This window comes from Silene latifolia, chromosome Y (assembly GCF_048544455.1).
Source record: "Silene latifolia isolate original U9 population chromosome Y, ASM4854445v1, whole genome shotgun sequence".
Lineage (NCBI taxonomy): Eukaryota > Viridiplantae > Streptophyta > Magnoliopsida > Caryophyllales > Caryophyllaceae > Silene > Silene latifolia.
In genome coordinates this window covers 285,537,208-285,563,020 of record NC_133538.1, presented here as the reverse complement: position 1 = coordinate 285,563,020, position 25,813 = coordinate 285,537,208, and the positions used below count along the sequence as shown (strand labels likewise).

Genomic DNA, 25,813 nt, shown 5'->3' with positions numbered 1-25,813 from the left:
TAAAAATTCAAATTCAAAATCATCTCAAATAATAATAAGCATAATCAACGATAAGCAAAACTAAAGCGAGAATAAAATAAAAGAAGAAGATGCGAAATTAGGTTAAAGTAGGACAGAAATACTTAGACGAAGCAGATTGAGATTCTTGTTCAAGCCAATGGCGAATTTGTTTAACGTTGCGACGAAAGCTTGCGGCCGAGTTCTTGACGTCGCTACGAAGGAGAAGTACAAAAAAAAAAAGAGAGACAGAGAGACAGAGAGAGATAGAGAGAAAAGTGAAAAAGACGAGTGAAGAACTGAAAAAGAGAGACAGAGAGATAGAGAGAGAAAGTGAAGAGAGTGGGAGTGTACGAGTAAATGAGTGAGTATGAGAGGGAAATGACAAAGTTAGATGAGTTTTGTAGGGGGACACGTGGCGTAAATCGGTGCGTCTATAATTTTTAGATCTAAGGGTTTAGAATGAGTTCAGCCGCCTCACCCTAAGAAGGGTGCCTCACATGATTCAATCTCTATATATATATATATATATATATATATATATATATATATATATATATATATATATATATACACCTCACTTCAATTGGATTAGCTAATAAAACCAAGGATGAGAGGTAACAAGATTTGCATGTAAAGTTTTACCTAAGACCATTGATATCAAATCAAAACTAAATTAAAGGCACTTAATCGCCCATCATACATAACGATTTATATATCTTTTCTTTATCTTTTTCCGCACATATAGTTGGTTTAGAAAAGTAAAGCTGAATTCATACCCATTTTTCCAGAAGTTAAGCTTATAACAACCCGACCCGCCACGTCGTAACACAACCTCAATAGGATGAGATGTACACCTTTGGGCCTATTATTTGTCCTCACTTAAGCCCAAAAACGCAAGGCCTTGTTACTAAGTGGTTGGTGGAATCCCTTATAAACATATCACAAGCTCCATATTTTCCCAATGTGGGACAACATCCTTCTCATGCTCTTAGGGTGTTACAAACTCCCCCACTTAAAGAACACAACGTCCTCGTTGTGTCTCAAAGCTGACCGCAGCCAAGCCCACAATCCTCCCCCGCTAGGTGGGTGACCCGGGTTCTCCTGAACACAGGCTCACCACACGGTCGCAGGGTTACTCTAATACCATTTATAACAACCCGACCCGCCACGTCGTAACACAACCTCAATAGGATGAGATGTACACCCTTTGGCCTATTATTTGTCCTCACTTAAGCCCAAAAGCGCAAGACCTTGTTACTAAGTGGTTGGTGGAATCCCTTATACACATATCACAAGCTCCATATTTTCCCGATGTGGGACAATCTTTTTTATACTCTTGGGGTGTTACAAAGCTCCTATAAGTTCAGTTCAGTAATGTTAAGCTCCTATAAGTTCCGTTCAACTTCTATATGTTCAATTCAGCAAAATTAAGCCCCCAAGAACATAACCTTAGAGTATTTATAAGATCATAATCATAGAATATTATAAATTGGCCCGGGCATCGCCCGAGCATTAAATCTAGTATATATATAAAAGAGACATTTTACAGAGCACGTGGTAGATTCCAAGTTTTACAAACTACCAAAATTAAAAATACAAATAAAAATATACTATTTTATTATTAGGCTTCAAATTATATCCAAATTAGTCATATTCTATCCAAACTAAAAACAGTTAATAGACTATGCCTCCTGTTATATAGTGCTATTATACAACTAAGGGTACTTAAGTCTTTTTCTTCTTATAATTTTTGTAACCTACAAAACAAATTCAACGTAACTATCCTCCCCTTTCTAACTTCTCTCCATATTTATCTAACTTCTTCTCCAATTACTCAATCATCTTCTCCCTCAATTCATTTTTTCAACCATTTTTAATTCTCCATCAGTAAAAAAAATCAACGATTTAGTCAATAGTTACAATCTCAGGCGGAAGATAAGTCAAATTTACGCGGCTCTAGAACTTTATCCGGAAGATTTCTTACATAGCTCGGAAAAATTACTCTAAAGCTCGGAATCTTACATTTTTTTGAAACTACGAAACTATTATGTAAGTTATGATTTTTTCGTAAGATAGATTCCAAAAATCATAATTCATAGTCAAACCACGAAGTCATGCTCATGTGAACTTAGATTTATTAATAATTCATAACATTGCTCTTAGATACATATGAAACTCGAAAACTTTGTTTGTAAGCTCTTGAAATTTCTTATAGAGCTCGTAAAGTTTCTTACACAGCTCGAAAAAATTACTCGCAAGCTCGGAATATATCTTCAAAAGTTCGAAACATTTACTTGTAAACTCATAAAAATATAAAGCTACAAAATAATTACAGAGCTCAAAAAGTTTACTCGAAAGCTCAGAAAGAATCATACAAAACTCGAGATCTTAGAAAATGCCCAAAAAATACATGTCAATATACAAATTAATGTCGAAATTTACCTAAAAATATTGTTAGAAACATTTTTTCTTCTTGATGTTATTATCAATTGCTTATGTTTTTTTATGATGACTAGGAGAGTAATGAATGTTTTTTTAAGAAAAGTGTGAGAGGTTTAACGTTTGATTTTGGTAGATTTAGGATTTTTTTTTCAAATATTGACTTGGTTTGACCAGTTGTATAATGTTAGTATACAACTGGTTGTAAGATAGTATTTGTGTAAATGATGGGGAAACAAAAAAAACGAAATTACTTTTTAACATACGTTCTTTACTCTTTCACATAGATTTTTTCATTAAGTTTCCATGTCATCCGTTTTTCCGAAACCTAATCAATTAACTCTTATATGTATCTTTTTTCCCAAAAAACGAATCTAATTGCTCTAAAAACTTGGCATAGATCATACATAATTCACAGTTAAAAATAATTTAATTAACCCATTGGGTTGTATTTAAGAAATCAAAAGAGGAAATAAATTCTTAATATATGCATTAATTGTATTGGTTAATGTGTAATTTAGTTCTTAATTCCTAAATTAATACCCAAATTAGAAGGTATTTAATGCTTAAATACAAGCCATTGAGTTGTATTTAGCATTACCCTAAAATAAAATACGTCATAAACTTTTCTCTGACCCGTATTCTGACCCTAACCCTACTCGAGACCCGTATGACCTGACCCGCCCGACCTGTTTAACAGGTCTAATCACAATTGCCCAATTAGTGAAGTAAATCAGTTATTTAACAATTATTAATATACTAGAGTTAATGCCCGTGCGATGCACGGGCCTTTTTTAAAATTCTCTTGTGGGTAACTTATAACTAAAAATATTTGTCGTATAAGCTCTAATAAGTAAAGTCTGAGGACATTTTATCTCAATCTTACAAATTATAATAAATGTGATCATTATCAATAATGTAACTCCCTAATGTTATCAATTTACAAATAATGATTTTAATATGTAAAAAATATTGCGAAGCATATTATAAGCTTATAGATGGAGAATTTTCTATCAAACTCTTAATTTGAGATAATGGAAGTTATAAAAAAATATCTTAGGGCAATAGTAATGGTAAGAGTTCCAATTGAATTCGATTTATAGTAAATACTAAAAACCGAAACATTATGTAGGTACTTTATTTGTCGATAATAATCAATTTGATATGGACAAACCTCCCCATGTGCGTGACTCAATGAATTATTTACTTTTAATTAAAATATTTATTAATAAAATAGTAGAACAACGTAAACAACATGTTGAATCGGAGTTGAGTTTAAGTGAATCGAATCTTAATAAAGCTGAATTGAGCTTAACTGGACTATTATAGAGTTTAAGTCTTTTTTGGTCTTGACCAAGAGTATTCCACCGATAAATTTGAGGCAATTTACTCCGAAATCACGAAAGCAATTTAATGGGTAAACCCCTCACACGTTTGGTTTTGTCGGGAATCGACCCCTGGTCAATTATTTAAGAGATGAGAGCTTTTACCATTTACACCATCTAACTTTAGATCATGCGTTGAGTTGAGCTGAAAACTAATTCTAATAGACCGATACTAAATCGATCGGAATAAAAATTTAACCCAAATCATTTATTAACTTTTCGTATATCATGTATATGGCTTCCTATGTAGAACATATATCTAACAATTTTCTATTGAGAGAACACATGAAAATTTTAGCGTGAGATTGCACAAAGATTAGGTTATACTCCCTTCATTCTGGTCATTTGTTATCCTATTTTATTTTGGGTGCCGTCAATTGTTCTTTCGATTTTAGGATTGCATTTAATGAACAATATGATCATTTACACCCAATTTTGTTCACTTGTCATCTCATATTTGGCCCCCTTCTTTTTCCTTAATCTTTGTATCAAAACTAAAAGGCAACAAATGACCAGAATCTTTGTATCAAAACTAAAAGGCAACAAATGACCAGAACAGAGGGAGTACTATATATTATTATAATCACTCGAAGTCTCAAAATACATAAGTTCATTTTTCTCAATAGCTCAATACCGCATAATTTAATTATACTAACATAATACACCATGAAAACAATAAAATTTAAGCGTTTGGAAAAGACGCTTAAGCAACTACCATCGTTGAAATTAAAGCTTAATTAAGAGCACTGCATTTTTTATTTCCTAAACCTATTCCCATTTTTTGGATAAAAAATCAACTACTACTATTTCTACTTCTACTTCTACTTCTTCTATAGCTCTTCTGATATCAAATAGTATTGGTGTGAGTTCTATTTTCACTTATTTGCTTTGCCTTGAATAAGGTCTCTTCGACAAACATATGCACCATTATTGCTTTTCTACAATATGTTACATGTTAATTTAATTCATACTCCGTATAATACTACTTATTTATGATGTACGTTTGCTTATAAAAAATGTCAAAATGAAGAAAACGTAACAAAACAATTCACTAACAAAATAATTCAACGATTGTTAGTTTGTTACCTTGTCGAATAGGGGAAAGTTGCCTATATCTTTTCTATTAACCTTTAGAAAAAGTAGAATTACCCAAATAAAATTAGCAAATAGGACTTCAAAATTATACATACATTCTTATTCAATACCGAGTGCAAAATAAAACAAAAACCTCTGGTTCTTAAGTGTCAAAAAGAACTATTTCGTTAAGTAATTGAGGGTTATACTTTGATTGCTAAAAATAGAATAATTGTAGATCTTGAAGGCCTGTAATAGAGAAAAAAAACCATGAATGAGAAAAGTATGTAAGTGTGCTGGGAAAAAGACAAAACAAAGAACAATCAATATTAAGTGTATGAGCTAATACATTTTTTTTACGTAAAATCAATGAAGAGTAGTTGAATGGTGAATCAGGTGCATTGTATACATACAACATTAGAGCTAGAGGTACATACATTAAGACCTTCAAAAGATAGTTATTTGTTTCGGGCTTCATGTATGAGATTCTCCGAGGGGCGACATATGTTTAGATGGTGGAATATTTAGTCTTATAAATAAACTTCATTAATTTACGAATAATAAAAACATGCGTACCTCATGTATGCAAAATTTTCTAGAGTACTGACTATCTTGACGAGAATCTGGTGCTGTTGGAAAATTCTACTTGAAGCTTTTGAAGGAATTTTAATTCTTACAATGACAAACCTTTTAATGTTTCGGTTACCGATTTCAAAAAGTCCGACTTTATCTTTATAACCTTTCGTTTTCTACTTTCAAGTTTCGAGGACGAAACTTTTTAAAAGGTGGGGTGATTGTAACAGTGATTGTAACACCCGCGAATTTTCCATTTTAGCATTTATAATTTAATTAACCATTCTATTACTCTATTTTATATCTTTAAATTACTTAATTTTATTTTGAACATAATTTTTATAAAAGCTATAATTTTAAAGCTTAGTTTATATAAAAATATATGTTTTAGTCGGATAGGAATAATAGTGATAATAATAATAATAATAATAATAATAATAATAATAATAATAATAATAATAATAATAATAATAATAATAATAATAATAATAATAAAATTCCGTCTTAAATTATGTAGATTTAAGACGTATTTCCGTCTAGCAAAAGATCGTCACATTTCACATGTGAGACTAGTTTAATCTCGACCTATCCCATACCGACAACATACCACCTACTTTTTACACTTAACTAAAATGATAATTTTCACTCACTCTCACACTCACAAAAATCAACCGGCCAACTCACCTTCCTTTTTATTTCTTTTTGAAAATTCAACAGCAAAACAACAACAACAAAACAGTGAAAAACAAACCATGACCTCCATTGTTATTCGACCTTCAAACTGAGATTTCTCCCTTATTTCTCGAACGTTTCTTTTTATTTTTGCGTCATTCTCTTCCCCTTTACATCCTTCATCTTTCTAGGTAAGATAGTCCCACTTTTGTGGCGGTTTCAAAATCGACCATCTTATGAAAGTTTCGATTTTTAGCTTCAATGTTCCGTTACCTTGTTTATAGGTAAAGGATTTGAAGACTCGGAGGAAGACTCGTGCTTTGTGGACCATTTACTTGAAGATTAAAGAGCTTTCGAGGTAACGGTGATAGGTTACTCGACAAAGTGTCGATATTTCGCCCTTTTACTCGGTTTTTCACTCGTATTTGTCGTAAAGTTTAGTTCTTTTTGCCTTTCTCATATGTGTGGTTGAATATGTGGATTTAGTAGTCATTTTACATGTTTTCTTGAGTATTTTTATAGCTTGTTTCTAATGTTGGTTTCGGCTATGGTAGTTGTTTCGAATGCGATACCGTCTGTTTTCACGGGTGATTATGGCTGCCTTTTTCCGGTTTTTCTCGAGCATGGTTGTGATAAATTGTGATGGTTGTTCTTTTTTTTAGTCGTGCTTGTTTCCGTCTCAACTTTGCCTTTTAATTCCGTCTTCATTTCGAGTTGAATATGCTGCTGGGTTTCGGTTTTAAAACCGTGACAGGGGGATGTTTTTGAGCTCTGTTTTGGGACGGGTAAAGTAGTCTTTCGGGACTGTTTTTATGCTTGATTTTTACACTTCAATATCGTCTTGTATGTACTTGAATTTCTCGCATCAAAATGTCTAGCTTGGACCACGCTTTACCTCGGGTTTTTTTTGTGACTGTCTCACGGTTGTCTGGCAGCCATGGATGGTTGTGTGGATGGCTGTGTGGATGGTTGTGTGGGAGGTCTATTTGCAGGCGGTTTAGGGGTTGTTTAGGGAATGTTTATAGGCGGTTTGTGGACTGATTTCAGGCTGTTTTGGGTGGATTAATGGTGGTTAACGTGGATGGTAAAATTAGTGTATATGTCCGTCTCAAGTATGCTCATAAAATCGTCTTATAAATTACATGTCTTTGGTTGCTTTGAGTAGGTAGTTTTGGGACCCGTCATGTCTAGTGTTAGGCATGACCGTGGGCCTGGCTGGGCGGCTGGGTGGTTGTGGCGGATAGCCGTAGGCTGGCAGCATGGCCACGGCCTCCACGGCTCATGGTGGATACGGGTGATGATGGCTTGTGCACTTTGTTTTCCTTTCTCCCCTTCTTTTATGGTTTGTAATGTTTATTTGTTGGGCATATTAGGTTTTATTTGTTGGCCTCATTATGTTTTATTTGTTGGACTCATCATGTTTTATTTATTGGGCTTATCATGTTTTATTTTTTGGGCCAACCTTATATGTTGGACTGTCCTGCCCCATGTCGAATAAGGAACTGTACTGTCTCGAGAGTCTGGCTTGATTTAGACTAGGACTGAGTCTTTGTGATTATTATTGTCGTCCTACCAGGGGAATTATATTTAATGAGTAGTAAAGGCCTTGCTTGGTTATAGTTATTGTCATATATCATTAAGGGCAAGAGTTATGCCTTATATTGTTTGGATGTGAGAGTCTTGGTCCTATCGGATACTAGAGGTGAGATGCAAGTCTTCTAGTTGCGATATGATCGTCGGGAATGATGCTCCCATCTGTTCTTATGGTGAGATGCGGGCCATAAGTATGAATGTGACATTAGTAGCCACGTTCCGTGCAATGTTTGTTAAGAGGTTTTCAAAGTAATGGCTATGATTTCCATTCACGTATTCTGTATTAATTGATCCCTTACTTATCTACTTCATATGATTCGATTTCTAATCTCGACCTATGTTATATTTCCTTGAAATGTGTGCTTTTGTCTAAATAACCGTATTCTTGTTTTTCATATTATTTAATTATCTCACATGAATAGTTGAGTCGTTATTATGCTAATATTGACCTATTGTGTTCATCTCATTTAATTGCCATGTTTAAATATAAATCTTGATGTTCATGTCATTTGCAAGTATCTTACATGATTTACCTATTTGAGTTTTTTGTTATGTTTGTTTTGACAATTTGTGGCTAGGAGAACCATGAGTTACTCCCCACTGACTGTGGCTGTCATTTTTATATGAATAACAGGTTTGTGAAGATACATTTGTGAGGTTTAATCGTGTGAGCTAGCGAGCACCTTGGATTAGTAGTCTGTTTACTAGGATTGCTTAGACTCACTCTTTATCGTCTTGTCATTCGAGGGATATCTTTTCCCCATTTTGACTATCACGTTGTATAAACTTAACTTTATTCCGCATACTTTATCTATGTTGTAGGTTTTATTGAACCCGCGCTTTAAACTTTAAAAAGTTTCAGAAATTTCCTAAGATTCCGCATTTTCTTATTGTATTTTGATACGTGCATATTCTATACACTTTATTAGTGGTTTTGGCACGTATTTCTTTGCGTAATTGTTAGCTTTAAAATATTATTTCTCCCGAAACGGTTTACTTTATATTTCCTATGTCATTATTGTAGGAATGACTAGAAGTAAGCTAAATCGAGCCTTTATCTGTTCCCGGGGGCATTTTATGAAAACTATGAAGTTAGAAGCTTGGAACTTGATCGCCTCGGATTGCGTGCATGAAGATTGGAGGGCTGAAATCTGCTACAACACTACTGGTCTATCAACTAGAGACCCCAGTCTATCGACCGTGAAGTTCAGTAGAGAAAACAGTGTTGCCAGCACTGTACTGGGCGGTCGATCGACCGTGTCACTTGGTCGATCGACCAGGTTTCGAAGCTGCGGGTTCTTTTTACGCGTTTGTCTTTTGGAAGCCCACTTGTAATTTATCTTATGGGCAGAACGTTTATTAGTAGAACGTAACAAATAATCTATGTATGCTTTTCATTATTCAACAACTGATGTTTTAGACCTAGTTTTGGGAACGAAAAAGTGAAGGCTACGGATTTCAATCAATTGTTTTGTTCAACGAATTCTTTAGTAAGCTCTAATTCAATTTCAATCTTCCTCTTATTCTTGTTTATTTAATTCTAGTTTCTACCAATTTATATTTAAGCAATTCAATTTCAGTCCCTTAGTTTTAATTCTAATTCAATCATGTCAATTTTATTCCATATCTTTAATTTTGCAATTGTCATATTCTTAATTATGCGTAGCTAAATTCTTATGCTAGGAATTAGGGGATCCATGACGTCATGAGTTGATTTTAGTAAGTCTAGGTTGAACCCGTACCGGTCTTATTTACTGTTGTGAGATTTTACCCCTTTGCTAGATTGAGAGATTCGCGGAGTGAGATTTCTTAGAAGTAATGGGAAAGACTAGTGGAGCGAAAGCAATCTAGTCTCATTCTAGGGTGAAATAAGACCGAGAGGCTTAATTCGAATAGGGACTTAGAGGACCTATTTGACATCCTGAGACGGTATTGGATAGACCTTGACTTTACCTGACTGGCCCTTAAGCCATGGTGAACCGAAGTTCCTAGCTGCTTTCTAATATCTATTTTAAACTTCATTTACATTTCAGTAATTAGTTCAGAATCAACCAACCAACCCCCCCCCCCCCCCCCCCCCACCCCAAACAATTGTTACTTCAATAGATTAAAAATAGCAAATAGAATTGATCTTGTCTCTCTGTGGTTAGACCCTTGCTATCACTAGCTATAGTTTTAGTTTGGTTTATAAATTTAACTTTGATACAAAACGACGGTATCAAATTTTGGCGTCGTTGCCGGGGAGACGGTGTAATTCTGTTTGCTTTATTTTTAGTTTATTTTTCTTGTCTCAAGGAACTTTGGTTCCTTGAGGACGTTGCTTACCTTTTCCTTCTAGTTTTGCTTGTGCACAGTTAGAAGAAGATTTCGAGAGGAAGACTTGAGTACTCCCGATTTTGCTACAATCATGCCAACAATATATGATCATTCTCAGCCAAAGGTACAAGATATTCCTCAGGGATTTAGCCTTCCTGTTCCTACACAGGGGACTTTTGACATCCCCTCCTCTCACATCTCTTTAGTGGAGCGGAACCTGTTTGGGGGATTACCAGATGAAGATCCTGGGAAGTATATGGAGATCTTCACGGATTATTGCTGTTCCATACCTGTACCGGCTGGAGTGACCCAAGATGAAGTAAAGGAGACATTATTTCTATACTTCTTAAAAGATTCTGCGCGTGAATGGTATCACTACCTTGATAAGGTAGCAGCTGGAGTTACAAACTGGACATCTCTAGCCTTGGCTTTCTAAAAAAGATATTATCCGCCTGTGAAAACCAATGCATTGAGAAGTCAAATTACAAATTTCCAGCAAGCACCCGAAGAGGAATTACATGAATCATGGGCCCGTTTCAAGAAACTAGTTTGATCTGTTCCTCACCACGGTTTTCAGCAGTGGTACCTTTGCAACCAATTTTATAATGCCTTGTACGATGACTACAGAGTCATCCTTGATGCGGCTGCAAATGGTATGTTCCAAAACAATATGGCGTCTAATAAAGGTTGGAACACTATTGAGGAGATGGAAGTTCATAGAGCTGAACATGGGAGTTCGCGTGGAAATTCGCGAAAGCCAAGTGATGAAATGAGTGCCGTTGCGACACTCATAGCTTATATTAATGCCCGGCTCGAAAAGCTCGAGTCTTCTAAGGCTTCCGAGAAGAAAATTGAAATTCCTATTCATAACTCAGATGAGACCGCGGAATTGAGAGAAATAATCCGAGCTCTTTTGGTTCAAGTTACGAAAATAGAAGAAGCTGGGATTGAATCTGCAAGGAATTTCGAGAAGCAGTTGGAGATTTTAGCGGCTAACCAAATCGCTAATTCTTCAAGAAATCGTGAGGTTCCTATCGAGACACTTAATGCAATTCACCTCCGCAGTGGTCTCTCATATGACGGTCCTGATAAGCCAAGAAAAGACTCGAAAAATGATGAAAAGTCAGATTTAAATTATGGTGCGAAAACGAACTCTACTGCCAGTGCCAGTGGTCGATCGACCAACAACATCAGTCGATTGACCAAAATTCCTGACGAAAAAGTTTCTGACCAGAAACTATTCGAACCCAGTTCACTTGGTCGATCGACCGAGCCCCATGGTCGATCGACTGGGTCTCCAGTGCTGTACGAATATCCGTCAATTGAATTGCAACATACCTCAGCCAGTGACGATTTGACGGAGATTTTAAACATTCGAAAGACGAAAATTGTCGACCCTACGACAAGTGTTGCAGTCCCGTATCTAGAGCGTTTAAAGAATACAAAGTTGGAGCATAAGTTTGGTAAGTTTTTGGAGATCGTCAAGAATCTTGAGGTAACCATTCCATTCACTGACTTAATTACCCAGGTACCTTCTTACACTAAGTTTATGAAGGATATTTTGACTCATAAGAAATATTTTAATGATGTTGGTACTATTGCTTTCACGGAGGAGTGTAATGTTCTTTCACGAAGCAACGTACCACCTAAATTAAAAGACCCGGGTAGTTTTTCAATTCCATGTACTATAGGTATCCATGAATTTGGGAAAGCTCTTTGTGATCCAGGGGCCAGTGTAGGTGTTATGCCATATTCTGTGTGTGAAAAGTTAAATATAGGTAACCTTAAGGTGACCAATATGACCCTTCAGATGGCAGATAGATCGATTCAGAGACCCTTAGGAATTTTAGAAGATGTACCCGTTCGAGTGGGTAAGTTCTTTATTCCTGTCGATTTCGTCGTTTTAGACATTGCTGAAGATAGTCAGATACCTATTATCTTAGGTAGACCATTTTTACATACGGCTGGGGCCGTGATAGATGTCAAACGCGGAGTCTTGACCTTGGAGGTAGGGGATGACATGAGTGATTTCAGTCTTGCTCGCACTGCGACTGAACCTGCTGATGATGATATGTGTTATATAGTTGATATTGTTGACATGGCTGTTAATTGTAACTGGAGGGAATCTTTAGCCAAAGATCCTTTAGCTGATTTAACCCGTTTAGATGAGTGTGCAGTTAATCCAGCGAAGAATGTTGATAAGCTAGATGCTTTGGTAGCAGTAATGGAAGGCCACGAGCTCACAGAGGAAGAAGATGAGATGATCATAAGCCTGGCAAACGGGAATTTGGTAAACACTTGCTATGCCATTGAAGTTGATTCTGCCTATGCTGTTGAGGTAAAGGTGCCAGAGCGTAAGCCACTTCCTCCTAATCTTAAGTATGTCTTTTTAGATGATACGGAGCAATATCCATCTATTGTTAGTGCTAAGCTTGACGATAACCAGATTTCTGCTTTGATGTGTGTACTTAAGAAAAACAGGAAAGCTTTAGGTTACTCTTTGGATGATATTAAGGGCATCAGCCCTGACATTTGTATGCACAGAATTGAGCTGGAGGAGGGTCACAAGCCTTACAGACAGGGTCAGCGAAAGCTGAATCCGAAGATGCAGGAGGTTGTCATGGCTGAGGTGATGAAACTACTCGATGCAGGTATTATTTATACAGTTGGAAACTCCAAGAGGGTTAGCCCAGTTCAGGTAGTCCCGAAGAAAGGAGGGACCACTGTGGTTAAAAATGAGAAAAATAAATTAATACCAACTCGAGTTGTAACAGGTTGGCGGATGTGCATTGACTACAGACAGTTAAATGCCGCCACAAAAAAAGACCATTTCGCCCTCCCTTTTGTTGACCAGATGACCGAAAGATTAGCCTCTAATAAATTTTTCTTTTTTCTAGACCGATATTCAGGGTTCTTTCAGATCCCTATTCATCCAGATGATCAGAGTAAGACCACATTTACCTGTCCACACGGTGTTTTTGCGTATCGCAGAATGCCTTTCGGATTGTGTAACACCCCAGCTACCTTTTAGAGGTGCATGATGGGGATTTTTTCTGATTATATACAGAATATTATGGAGGTATTTATGGATGACTTCTCAGTTTATGGTAATGACTTTGATCGTTGTTTAGCTAACCTTGATAAAGTCATGCAGCGTTGTATTGATGTGTTTTTTTTTTTTTTTTTTTTTTGTTTTTTTTGGTAAAAGGTAAGTATATTGATATCAAAAAATAATTACATCATAAAGTTCCAGTTGATCTACAACTACCATCTTTGGCAACTACTATCTCTAACGACTACTATCAAAAAGAACAGGGGAAATACAAAAGCTAGGACAGCTTACATAACCAACTACTATCTCTGGCAGAGAGAACTGAAGTATTCTTAGCCCAAAACCGTAAGACAACATCCTTGATAACATTCTTGACAATGTACTCAGGAAGCATAACATAGCTATCAAGTCTGGCCTTGTTCCTCGCATTCCAAATACCATAGGTAACACCTACATGACACGCAGCAACAATATTCCTTTGAAGTTTACTGCGCATTCGCCCATTAGCAGTCCACTGAGACAAAGTACTAGCTGAGAACTTGACTCCCAGCCGTCTTTGTAATGAACTGATACACTGCATACTGAACTGGCAACTGAAAAAAAGGTGATCATGACATTCATCAGTTGCACGACAAAGGTAGCAAATAGGATCATGGCAGAATCCCATCTGAATCATACGGTCCTTGGTAAGCAATCTCTTGAGTTGAGCAGCCCAAAAGATAAAAGACCACTTAGGGACGTTCATATGATTCCAACATACATGCCTCCAAACAACACGAGGTCTAATTTGTCTCATCCAATTATACCCATCAACCACACTGTATTCCTTATCAGATGCTAACCAACAATCATAAGTATAGGCTTGCTTAAAGAGGGACATAGGAGCAATCTTTTTCCACGTCCAACTACAATCAAGAGGAGGATCATAGTTGGAACAATGTCTACCCTTCATATAAATGTGGTTTATCCAACGAACCCAAAGGTGATCCTTCTTTTAGCAAGCCACCAAATATACTTACCAAGGAAAGCTCTGTTCCAGTTTTTCAAATCTTTAATACCCAACCCCCCTTCTTCTTTAGGACTGCAGCATCTATCCCAACTTACGTTGGGGGCTCTTTGATAAGAATCTTTACCACTCCATAAAAAATTCCTACAAATTGCCCCAATCTTGTTCATTATGCCATTAGGAATAAGAAACATACTAGCCCAATAGGAGTGTAAGGAGGTGAGTACAGAATTAATGAGAGCCAATCTACCTGAGTATGATAATTGTCTAGTGCCCCAAGACCTGATTCTAGCAGTTATTCTATCAGTGAGCTTCATACCATCATTCTTACTGAGTTTATGGGAAGATATATGGACACCCAAATACTTGAAAGATAGCTCCCCTTGTCTAAAACCAGAGACTTGTATAATATCAGCCAACTCATGAGAGGGAACCCCATTGAAATATATGTCTGACTTTTCCCTATTGAAACAGAGACCACTTGCCTTTGAGAAAGTGTAAAATGCTCTCAGCATCCACATTATTGAATAAGCATTTCCCTTAGAGAAAAGTAACAAATCATCCGCAAATAATAAGTGATTTAACTTAAGAGGTCTGCATAAAGGGTGAAACCTGAAATCATCCTGGGTGCTGATGACATGAAGTATCCTTGATAAGTATTCCATACAGATGGTAAATAAAAGAGGTGACAAGGGGTCTCCCTGTCTAAGACCTCTTTTGCCTTTGAAAAAGCCAAAACTGTTGCCATTTAAAGAGAGAGAATATGCAGTAGTAGTTACACAAGTCATGATTAGGTCAATGAAGCCAGAAGGAAAGTTAAGAGCAATCAGCATACTGTGCAGAAAAGACCATTCAATAGTGTCATAAGCTTTCCTTAAGTCTATTTTAATGAGACACCTAGGTGAAGCACTCTTCCTTTTATAAAGTCTCACAAGATCTTGACAAATGAGGACATTCTCAACAATGTTCCTCCCCTTAATGAACCCACCCTGGTTGGGACTGATAATATCAGGTAGTACATCACTTAATCTAGCACATAACAACTTAGCTATGCATTTGTAGATGACATTACAACATGCAATAGGTCGAAATTCAAGGACACTAGAGGGATTAGCAACCTTAGGTATAAGAGTAACTAGGGTAGCATTCAGTTGCTTCAGAATCTGACCAGTGTTGAAGAAATCAGTGATGGCAGCACTAACATCATTACCTATAACGTCCCAGGAGTCCTTGAAAAACTGGCTAGAATAGCCATCAGGTCCTGGTGCCTTGGATGAGGGTATAGAGAATATATATTTCTTAATCTCATCATAGGTGACAGGTCGCATAAGAAGAGTTTTATGATGATCAGTTATAAGCTTACCAGTCCTGACTGTAGAGAAATGAACAGGAGAAGTCTGTCTGGTGGTTCCAAGAAGCTCAGTGTAAAACTCCAAGAAAGCACTCTCAATGAGTGCTGGTTCCTTATGAAGGGTACCATGAATATCTTTAACACTAAGGACTTTATTCTGAATGTGTCTTGCCTTTATCTGCTTGTGGAAGAAACCAGTATTTTCATCCCCTCCCTTAAGCCAATCAACCTTAGCTTTTTGTCTCAGGAAACTCATTTGAGCTCTATGCAAAGTATTATATTTCGAGCAAAGATGTTGTTCAAATTCTCCCCGAGATTCATGTCAAGAGGATTAAGATGCAATTTTGTCTGCAAGCTATCCAACAGAAATCTGGCCAATTCAGCTGCATTATTAATATCAGAGAATTTCTGCTTGTTAAGATCTTTTAGAGGCTTCTTAAGGTTTCTCAGCTTGGACACCACTTGATACATTTTAATCCCAACAATTGATTTGCCCCATTCAGATTGAACAATGTTGCCAAACTCCTTGGCCTGTCCCCACATGTTAAAGTATCTGAAGGAAGATTTTCTAAGCATTGGAGCTGCTGATCTATAACAGATGGAGGGATTATGATCAAATAATCCTTCATTCAGAAAGTAGACATAAGAATCAGGATAAAGCTGAATCCACTTATGATTGATGAGACATCTATCTATCCTGGAAAACACCCTAGTAGATGGGTCTTGTTTGTTATTCCAGGTATAGAAGGATACCTGGGCTTTAAGATCCACCAGTTCACAGTAGTCCACACATAATCTAAACTCCTCAATCTCACTCCATAAAACGGTACTTCTAACTCTTTCATTATAATGCAAGCTAGCATTAAAATCCCCTACAACACACCACGCAACATTACACTGGTCCTTCAAATCTTGAAGCTCATGCCAGATATGCAACCTCTCAGTATCAGAATTAGACCCATAGACCACAGTAAACCAAAAATGATCCCCAGACTGCCTATCAGTGACATCCACTGTAATCTTCTGATTAGAAGAGTGCACTAAATAGACATTAAAAATTTGAGGCAACCAGATAATCCATACTCTTCCCCCAGGGTGATGTACATTATTATTGATACCAGACCACCTTTGACCAATATTATTCAATACAGAAATAAAATTAATAGACTTAACTTTAGTTTCAAATAATCCATAAAGGCCTAATTTATTCTGATGTAGAAACCATTTAACATCAGCTTGCTTATTTAAACTATTGATACCTCTAACATTCCAACACCCAATATTATCCATGCTCATTGATAACTTGATGCTTTGGAGATCCCCCTTGACTACTGGACTCAATGACTACCTTGCTTGAAATAACAGGTCTCTCCTTACTAGCTGTCACAGGTTGTGCCTTTGAAGGAGATCTTGGAGGAGAGTTAAGAGAACCAGTATAGGACAAATCTACTGATACTCTGGTAGCCCCTCCCCAAGATCAGGTGCTGAAGCATTAGTAGTCGAGTAGAAATCATTCTTGTCATCTTGGTAGACTGATCAGCATTAGTTACCTTAGATGTAGGATCCACCACACCCTTAGAAGACACCACAGTTTTAGATTTCCAGACCTGAGTCACTTTAGCTTTAGGTTTTGAGGGTTTTCTGTATTGACTCTGATGATGGCCTATTCCTTTGCACATAGAACAGATGATAGGCTTCCACTCATACTCCACAAGTACACAATTCTGACTGCCATGTTCATCATTAAAGTACAATTTATCAGGAAACTCCTGTCCCACTTGCACCTCAATCATTAGACGAGCATAGCCAAGCCTGGTCTTGTCTAAAGTAGCATTATCCACCCTAACATACTGCCCTAAAAGGGAAGAGAGCTTACGTAAACATTTCTCCCCCCAAAATTTCAAACCTAATCCACATAATCTGACCCAAATTGGCACACTTTTAACATGAGCTTTGATTAATAGAGCATCCTCAGTCCATGGATGAACAATAATGGGTTTATTGTCAAACATAAGATACCCCTGTCGAAGGACAAGGTTTTGGCACTCCAAAGTGAGGAATCGAACAATGAATACCCTATTAGGGAGAAAAGAGATCTTATCATAATGGTATTGTCCCCAAATACGCTTGATATGTCCCGAAATTAATTCCCACGGTGGGTTGCCCCCTAAGACATAACCAATAATGTACTACTCAATACTCAATCTCGATTTCACATCCTCAACAATAAATTGTAAGACACCAGATTTGGGAGACAAAGGTGGAGTAGGAGTTTTCTTACCATGACGCACTTCCTGCCAACCCTCCCCATCATCCTCCTCGCTGCCAAGTTCACTAGCATCTTCAACCACATACGTATCAGCGGGCTCTTCCTCAACAATTGTATCCAGGTCAATTTCCGGAATACCCACAATCTCATTGACAAACTTTGTTCCTTTGGCATGAGCAGATTGGGGAATCCCCGAAGAAGAAGACGCTGATTGATCCATTATCGAAGAAAAACCTAGAGACTGATCGCGTAAATTAGAAAAGGATAATCGAATTCGAGCTTTAGATTTTGTTTTTGATTGTTTTTGAGATTTTTTGGGTACAGTTTTCCTTGCCATAGTGCAATAGAACCCTAAAACCCTAGAGAGAAGGCAGAGCAACCTCTCTCTAAAATCCCCATTTTTTTTACTACAGGTTTTGATTGTTGTATTGATGTTAATCTTGTTTTAAACGGGGAAAAATGTCAGTTCATGGTCAATGAGGGAGTTGTGTTGGAACATTTGATTTCTGATAAGGGCATACATGTTGATAAAGAAAAAGTGCAAGTGATTGAGCAACTGCCTCCTCCTATGAATGTTAAAGGAGTGAGGAGTTTCCTTGGCCATGCTGGTTTTTATCGGCGGTTCATTAACGATTTTTCAAAAATTGCTAAACCACTTACAGAATTTCTTCTTAAAGATGCTGTTTTTGAGTTTACTGATGAGTGCCTTTTAGCTTTCAACAGGTTAAAGGAGGCTTTATTTTCTGCGCCAATCATTCAGCCGCCTGATTGGGACCTCCCATTCGAGATTATGTGTGATGCTAGCGATTATGCGATTGGTGGAGTCTTAAGACAGCGGAAAAATAATGTTTTGAATGCCATATATTATGTGAGCTGAACTCTGGATGAGGCTCAAGTTAATTATTACACAACAGAGAAGGAGTTTCTAGCTGTAGTTTTTGCCTTAGATAAATTTCGGTCTTATTTGTTGGGTTCTAAGGTTATTGTTTATACTGACCATGCAGCGCTGAAGACTCTCTTTCTTAAGAAGGATGCAAAGCCGAAGCTTTTGAGGTGGATAATCCTTTTGCAGAAGTTTGATTTGGAGATTAAAGATAAGAAAGGTGTAGAGAATGTGGTGGCTGACCATTTATCTCGTCTGCAGCTGATAGAGAGGGAAGATTCGTTACCCATTGATGATTCTTTTCCTGATGAGAGTCTGTTAGCTATTACTAATTCGGGGTCCTATCCACCTTCGTGGTTTGCTGATTATACTAATTTTGCAGTGACAGGTAAAATACCACCCCAGCTTTTATGGCAGCAGAAGAAGCGGTTCGCTTATGATGCTAGACAATACTTTTGGGATGATCCATTTGTTTTCAAGGAATGTGCAGACGGTCTTATCCGGAGATGTGTGCCTCAACGGGAGGTCATGGATATCCTAGAAGCTTGCCACTCTTCTGCCTATGGTGGTCACCATGGTCCGTCCCGGACTGTGGCTAGGGTACTCCAATCTGGTTTCTATTGGCCAACTTTGCATGCAGATAGTCGGAATTTTGTTGCTGAGTGCGATGCTTGTCAAAGATCGGGGAATATTTTGAAGAGACATGAGATGCGACAGGTAGGTATTCTAGAGGTTGAGATTTTCGATGTCTGGGGCATCGATGATGAAGGACCCTTTCCGAGTAGTCAGGGTAATAAATATATCCTCGTAGCCGTAGATTATGTGTCCAAATGGGTAGGGAGCAGTCAGGGTAATAAATATATCCTCGTAGCCGTAGATTATGTCTCCAAATTGGTAGAAGCTGTTGCTACCCCTCATTGCGATGCAAAATCCGTGATTAAGCTGTTTAAAAAGATAATCTTCCCTCGTTTTGGTGTCCATAGGGTTGTCATTAGCGACGGAGGAATGCATTTTAAAGAAAACCAACTTTGTGCTATGTTGACTAAATTCGGTGTCCAACATTGTAGAGGTTTGGGGTATCATCCCCAAACTAGTGGTCAAGTTGAGATTTCTTACCGAGAATTGAAAGAAATTTTAGCTAAAGTTGTTTCTAAATCACGGAAATATTGGAGTCTTAACTTGGATTATGTCTTGTGGGCTTATAGGACCGCGTTTAAAACGCCAATTGGGATGTCAACGTTCCGATTGATTTATGGTAAGACATGTCATTTGCCTGTTGAATTAGAACGTAAATCTTGGTGGGCAATTTGTGATTTGAATTTAGATCCTAACCTCTCTCGTGAGAAACGTATGACGCAGTTGAATGAGTTAGAGGAATTTAGGCTGCTGGCCTATGATAATGCTAGGATCTACAAGGAGAAGACGAAGCGATGGCATGACAAGAGGATCATCAAGCGCGAGTTCAATGTCGGTGATAAGGTACTCCTTTTTAATGCTCGTATCCGTTTATTTCCTGGCAAGCTGAAATCTAGGTGGAGTGGCCCTTATACGGTCACAACAGTTACAAAATTCGGATCAGTTGAATTGGAAACCTCATCTGGAGACCGATTCAAAGTGAATGGTCAATACGTGAAACACTATCACGGTGCAGACGAATTTGTTGGGCAGGTCGAAGTACTATACTTTGACCCACTTTTAGAAGCTGCAAATTGAGGTAAGAAGGTCGTGCGGGACCTCTTAAACCAGCGCTAACCGGGAGGCAACCCGGCTTGTAATTTTCTTGTGTAATTAGGAACTTTACCGTTTTTTTAGCTTACATCTCATTAGGAGCTTTAGATTTATTTTAGTTTAGTTAGCAATTACTGTTATGGGAAGACGTGTGCCTTTAAGAGTATTTGCAGGTAATTATTTTATGCAAAGTGCGTAGGGTGATTTGCTAGATGTCGATGAGAGACAGACGGGAAATTGAAGTTGAAAAAAGCAAATTTTAACGTAATTGAGCTTAATTGCCAGTACTTGCAGTCGATCGACCAGGAATATCAGTCGATCGACTGAAGAGAAAAAGTCAGGAGCTGTTAAAGAGGAAGACTGGTCGATCGACCACAGCGCAAAATCAGAGGCCACACAAATAGGGAAGTTTTAATTCATACTTTCATTCATTCATAACTCACTTCAACGAAAAAAGAAAAAAAACCCTAGTTCTTCCTCATTTTCGATTTTTCAAGCTAAATCTTCCCTTTAATTTCGATTTTCTTGCTCAAATCTCGAAGGTTTCATCAAAGGTATGTCTCTAATCATCTTTTGGTCCTTTAAATTCGATTTTTGCTGAATTTTTATGCCCAAATTCTAGCAATCTCGCATTGTTTCCAAAAAATCGATTTGGGGAAAATCGATTTGGGGCTAATTTCTTGTCGAATTTGTGCTTTAATTGCATTTTGCTATCCTTTTCCCTTGATTTTCGAGACATCTTAGCAACTAGTAGGAGTCTAATTTCGTTTTCCCCAAATTTCTCTAAACCCTAGTTTGATGATTGATTTCTGATTTTAATTTAAGGTTTATTAATTTTAATTATTCAAGATTTTGGGAAGCTAGTTGTTGAGTTTGTTATCTTTGTGAGCAGAGGAATGACGAAAGGGAAGAAGGCAATCATCAGTGGGCAGACAAGCAGTCAGGAGGCGTCTAAACGGTCGCGGATTACGCCGCCAATGGTCGAGTTAACTACGGATAGTCTACCTGGCTATCCACAGGTGATTTTCCCTTCCTCTACACAGAGAGCTAAATTCCTCACTTTTGTCGAAAAAACGAATGTTCAAGCAACCCGTTTTATGCATAAACCGACTTTAGAAAACCTAGGGTGTCTTGAATCCGTTGTTTCTCTGCTAAATGGGTCAGGGATGTCAGGGTTGGTGGACATGGCTGAGTTCACATTCCGTATTTTGACCCTTGAGTTTTTCTCTTCTTTTGCTTTCGACCAAGCTTCTTTTGAAACTAATAAAAGTAGCTCATGTATCTCTTTTAGGCTGTTTAATGTCACTTACTCCTTGACATTAGCTGAGTTTGCTGGTTATTTGGGTCTTTGTTTCGAGGGTAACACCTCAGAACCTTCTGATGTGCACAGGGTTATGTGGTCGTGCTTATCCGACCTGGACGCCCCTAAGAGGAAGGGCACTTCCGTCCACTTACCCCCCTTTCGTTACTTCTTCCGGCTGATGGGCAACACCATCTTTGGCCGCAAAGAGTCAAATAACATTAATACCATAGAATTGTCTATCTTGGCAGGCTACTTGAACATTGAGAGTCGGGTAGCCCGCATCTATAACATTGCTTATTTGAACGCCTCTCACTTTAACACTATAAGTGAGGGCACCTCTTTGACTACCATTGTCTGTGGTGTGCTCCTAACTTGTATAGCCCACCATCTGGTTCCTGTCTTTCCTCGAGAGCAGGCTCCTCTCGACCCTCCTGCACGCTTCATGGACCTTGATTACGTCAAGTCCGTGAAGTGGGTCGATACTCGGGGTCGGTGGAAGATTGATTCTTTTATTTCCGACCCCATTCCTATCCTTGCCCTTCCTCCTATTTTAGCCTTCACTACTGTTGAGGGGGCGACTCGACCGCCCTTGCCTAGCTATAGGCTCCCTATTAGGGCAGGCACCACTACTGCTTCCACCACGAGAGGAGCTCGCGCCTCTTCTTCACGGGTCCCTTCCTTCTCCACTCCTACTCCTGGGCCGGGTTTCCGGCCACTTTTTCGACCCCCGCACCTATTGTTATCCCTGCGGTCATGGACCAAAGGGCGGTTTCACGTGTGTTGGGTGATTTATGCAGGAGTTTTGATCAGCACAGGATGGACATGGCTGTTGCCATGTACCCAGTTTATGAGGAGTTTTCTCGGACAGGGATGCTCCCACGGGGTCCCTGGACCCAGCCGTCCTTCTTTGTTACCCTGGTGGGTGGATATCCTCCGCCTGCTACGACGTCTACTCCCACTACTGCTGCTGCTGAGAAGGAAGAGGAGGACGACTTAGGGTCAGATGAGGCGAGCGGTTCTGAGTATGAGCCAGAGGAGGACCAGTAGCAGTTGTCTGCCTCCCCTTTTTGATGGCTGGTTTGGGGAGGCCGTATTTAGTGAGTTTCCGTTTCTTTTTCATTAGTTTCCATTTCTTCTGTAGATATTTATATCCCCTTGTTTTGGATGCTGTTGGTTGGTTGATGAGCGCAATGAGGGCATTGCGTGTTTTGGTTTGGGGAGGGTATATGCATATGATTGTCACATTTGCATTGTTTTACTCGCATTTTTAGGTCATGTTTATTGCATTTCCGCATGCATTTGCATTTTCAATCTCAAAAAAAAAAAAATACAACAAAAATAGAAAAAATATCACGTTTACTTTTGCATGTAGGTCGAGTCGGAATGAATGGATTTCAATGATAAAATTGCTTTACGTATTGTCTCATTGCCCTTCCCTGCATTTTTAATGTCGTTGAGTATGTCACTTGCATAATCTACGAGTTTTTGTTGGAATTTTACTAAACTAATAGACTTGACTCAATATTGGCAAACTACTTAAAATTTGTGAGGTTAGAGCTCATTTGAACTGGTGTCATTTATGACCAGTTTCATATAGGAATGAGAGTAGTTAATCCTCGTAAGGCATGTCACATAAATTTGCATAAACATGAATTTTATCTGCTTAATACCTGTATGCATTTGGTTTTGCGGTTTGCTGACACATGTGGAAGAGGTTCCCTTTATTTCATTTTGCCCATAAGCCCCACAAAGCCAAATTTGCCTCTTTTGTCCCATAAACTACATTCCAAATTCAGCCACCCTAGCCGAGCTAGTAAAGGTAGTGATTCGGGAATATTATCTTGCGATTTGGTTTTTATTGTCTCGTGTGAGAAATGCATCAATTTTGGATGATTTGTTGGGAAATGAAGGGAAGCTGTGAATTGAAAAAAAAAAAAAAAAATAGGGAACTGAACTGAGCAGAAAGGTTCTGGTCAGTAGGGGTGGTCGATCGACTGTATCACCTGGTCGATCGACTGCCAGTACAGGTTTTTAAGAAAAAAGAGAGAGAGAGAGGCAGAAAGAAAAAAGAAAGAAAAGAGAAAAAAAAAATCACATGATTAGAATGATTTTCGGATGGTGATTTTTATTCCCATGTTGCTATTCATATTATTTGGGAAATTATTATTATTTTGGGAGATTGTGAGATTTGTGCTTTCAGTAGCACCGTTTTGATTTTCTCTCGAGTACGAAGTTGGGAAATGTTTTCAGAAATTTGGTGTTTAGAAGTTGCTTGCTCGGCTTTATCTCCTCTTATCCAAATTTATTTTTGCCCCTTCTTACCCGTAGCCTCACAATCCCAAATCGCCTCGGCATGTGTCATGGTCATTAAATGGTTGGAATGCATATGTACGGTTGTAGAGATTTTATTCATGTTAGACTGCAGACATGTTTTTATGGGTCGTAGTTAGGTGAGAGACTTGTTTTGTTCATTCTTCTATCTTGCACAATTAAATTCTCATCCTATTCTTAAAATTGAGTGAATGAGCGACCCGTGAGAGTCCGATATACACGAGTCTTGCAAGGTCGAAAGTTTGGTAAATTATCGAACATGTTCAACTCGTTTGCGCTTGACAAAATGCTTTGATATTATTTGTTGCATTAAATTGGTTGGGCATGATAATACGTTCTTGTTTGAGAAAGAAATCTGTTCCAATAGGTGTTTAGATTGAGTCTTAGTGCTTGCTTGGGGACAAGCAAGGTTTGGTTTGGGGAGATTTGATACGTGCATATTCTATACACTTTATTAGCGGTTTTGGCACGTATTTATATGCGTAATTGTTAGCTTTAAACTATTATTTCTCCCGAAACGGTTTACTTTGTATTTCCTATGTCATTATTGTAGGAATGACCGGAAGTAAGCTCAATCGAGCCTTTATCTGTTCCCGGGGGCATTTTATGAAAACTATGAAGTGAGAAGCTGGGAACTTGATCGCCTCGGATTGCGTGCATGAAGATTGGAGGGCTGGAATCTGCTACAGCACTACTGTTCTATCGACCAGAGACCCCAGTCTATCGACCGTGGAGTTCAGTAGAGAAAACAGTGTTTCCAGCACTGTACTGGGCGGTCGATCGACCGTGTCACTTGGTCGATCGACCAGGTTTCGAAGCTGCGGGTTCTTTTTACGCGTTTGTCTTTTGGAAGGCCACTTGTAATTTATCTTATGGGCAGAACATTTATTAGTAGAACATAACAAATAATCTATGTTATGCTTTTCATTATTCAACGACTGAAGTTTTAGACCTAGTTTTGGGAACGAAAAAGTGAAGGCTACGGATTTCAATCAATTGTTTTGTTCAACGAATTCTTTAATAAGCTCTAATTCAATTTCAATCTTCCTCTTATTCTTGTTTATTTAATTCTAGTTTCTACCAATTTATATTTAAGCAATTCAATTTCAATCCCTTAGCTTTAATTCTAATTCAATCATGTCAATTTTATTCCATATCTTTAATTTTGCAATTGTCATATTCTTAATTATGCGTAGCTAAATTCTTATGCTAGGAATTAGGGGATCCATGGCGTCATGAGTTGATTTTAGTAAGTCTAGGTTGAACCCGTACCGGTCTTATTTACTGCTGTGAGATTTTACCCCTTTGCTAGATTGAGAGATTAGCGAAGTTAGATTTCTTAGAAGTAATTGGAAAGACTAGTGGAGCGAAAGCAATCTAGTCTCATTCTAGGGTGAAAGAAGACCGAGAGGCTTAATTCGAATAGGGAATTAGAGGACCTATTTGACATCCTGAGACGGTATTGGATAGACCTTAACTTTACCTGACTGACCCTTAAGCCATGGTGAACCGAAGTTCCTAGCTGCTTTCTAATATCTATTTTAAACTTCATTTACATTTCAGTAATTAGTTCAGAATCAACCAACCAAACCCCCCCTCCCCCCCCCCCCAACAATTGTTACTTCAATAGATTAAAAATAGCAAATAGAATTGATCTTGTCTCTCGGTGGTTCGACCCTTGCTATCACTAGCTATAGTTTTAGTTTGGTTTATAAATTTAACTTTGATACAAAACGACGGTATCATATTTTTCTTAGGTTTATCGCGGGGGTTCACAAAGTATGTAATGAATGTGCAAGATGTAAACATGTTAGAAGCTCCTTTAACCCAAAATAATT

The 25,813-nt window shown here is 38.0% G+C and overlaps 2 protein-coding genes across 2 annotated transcripts; both read right to left on the bottom strand.

The window, feature by feature from the left end:
- Nucleotides 1-13,381: 13,381 nt before the first annotated feature.
- LOC141630839 (uncharacterized) lies at nt 13,382-14,056 on the bottom strand. The gene has a single exon (XM_074443589.1). The coding sequence runs from the start codon at nt 14,054-14,056 to the stop codon at nt 13,382-13,384; it is 675 nt and encodes a 224-aa protein (XP_074299690.1).
- A 1,657-nt stretch (nt 14,057-15,713) lies between these two features.
- On the bottom strand, nt 15,714-16,757 carry LOC141630838 (uncharacterized). The gene has a single exon (XM_074443588.1). It carries the CDS (start codon nt 16,755-16,757, stop codon nt 15,714-15,716), a length of 1,044 nt encoding a protein of 347 aa, XP_074299689.1.
- Nucleotides 16,758-25,813: the final 9,056 nt, after the last annotated feature.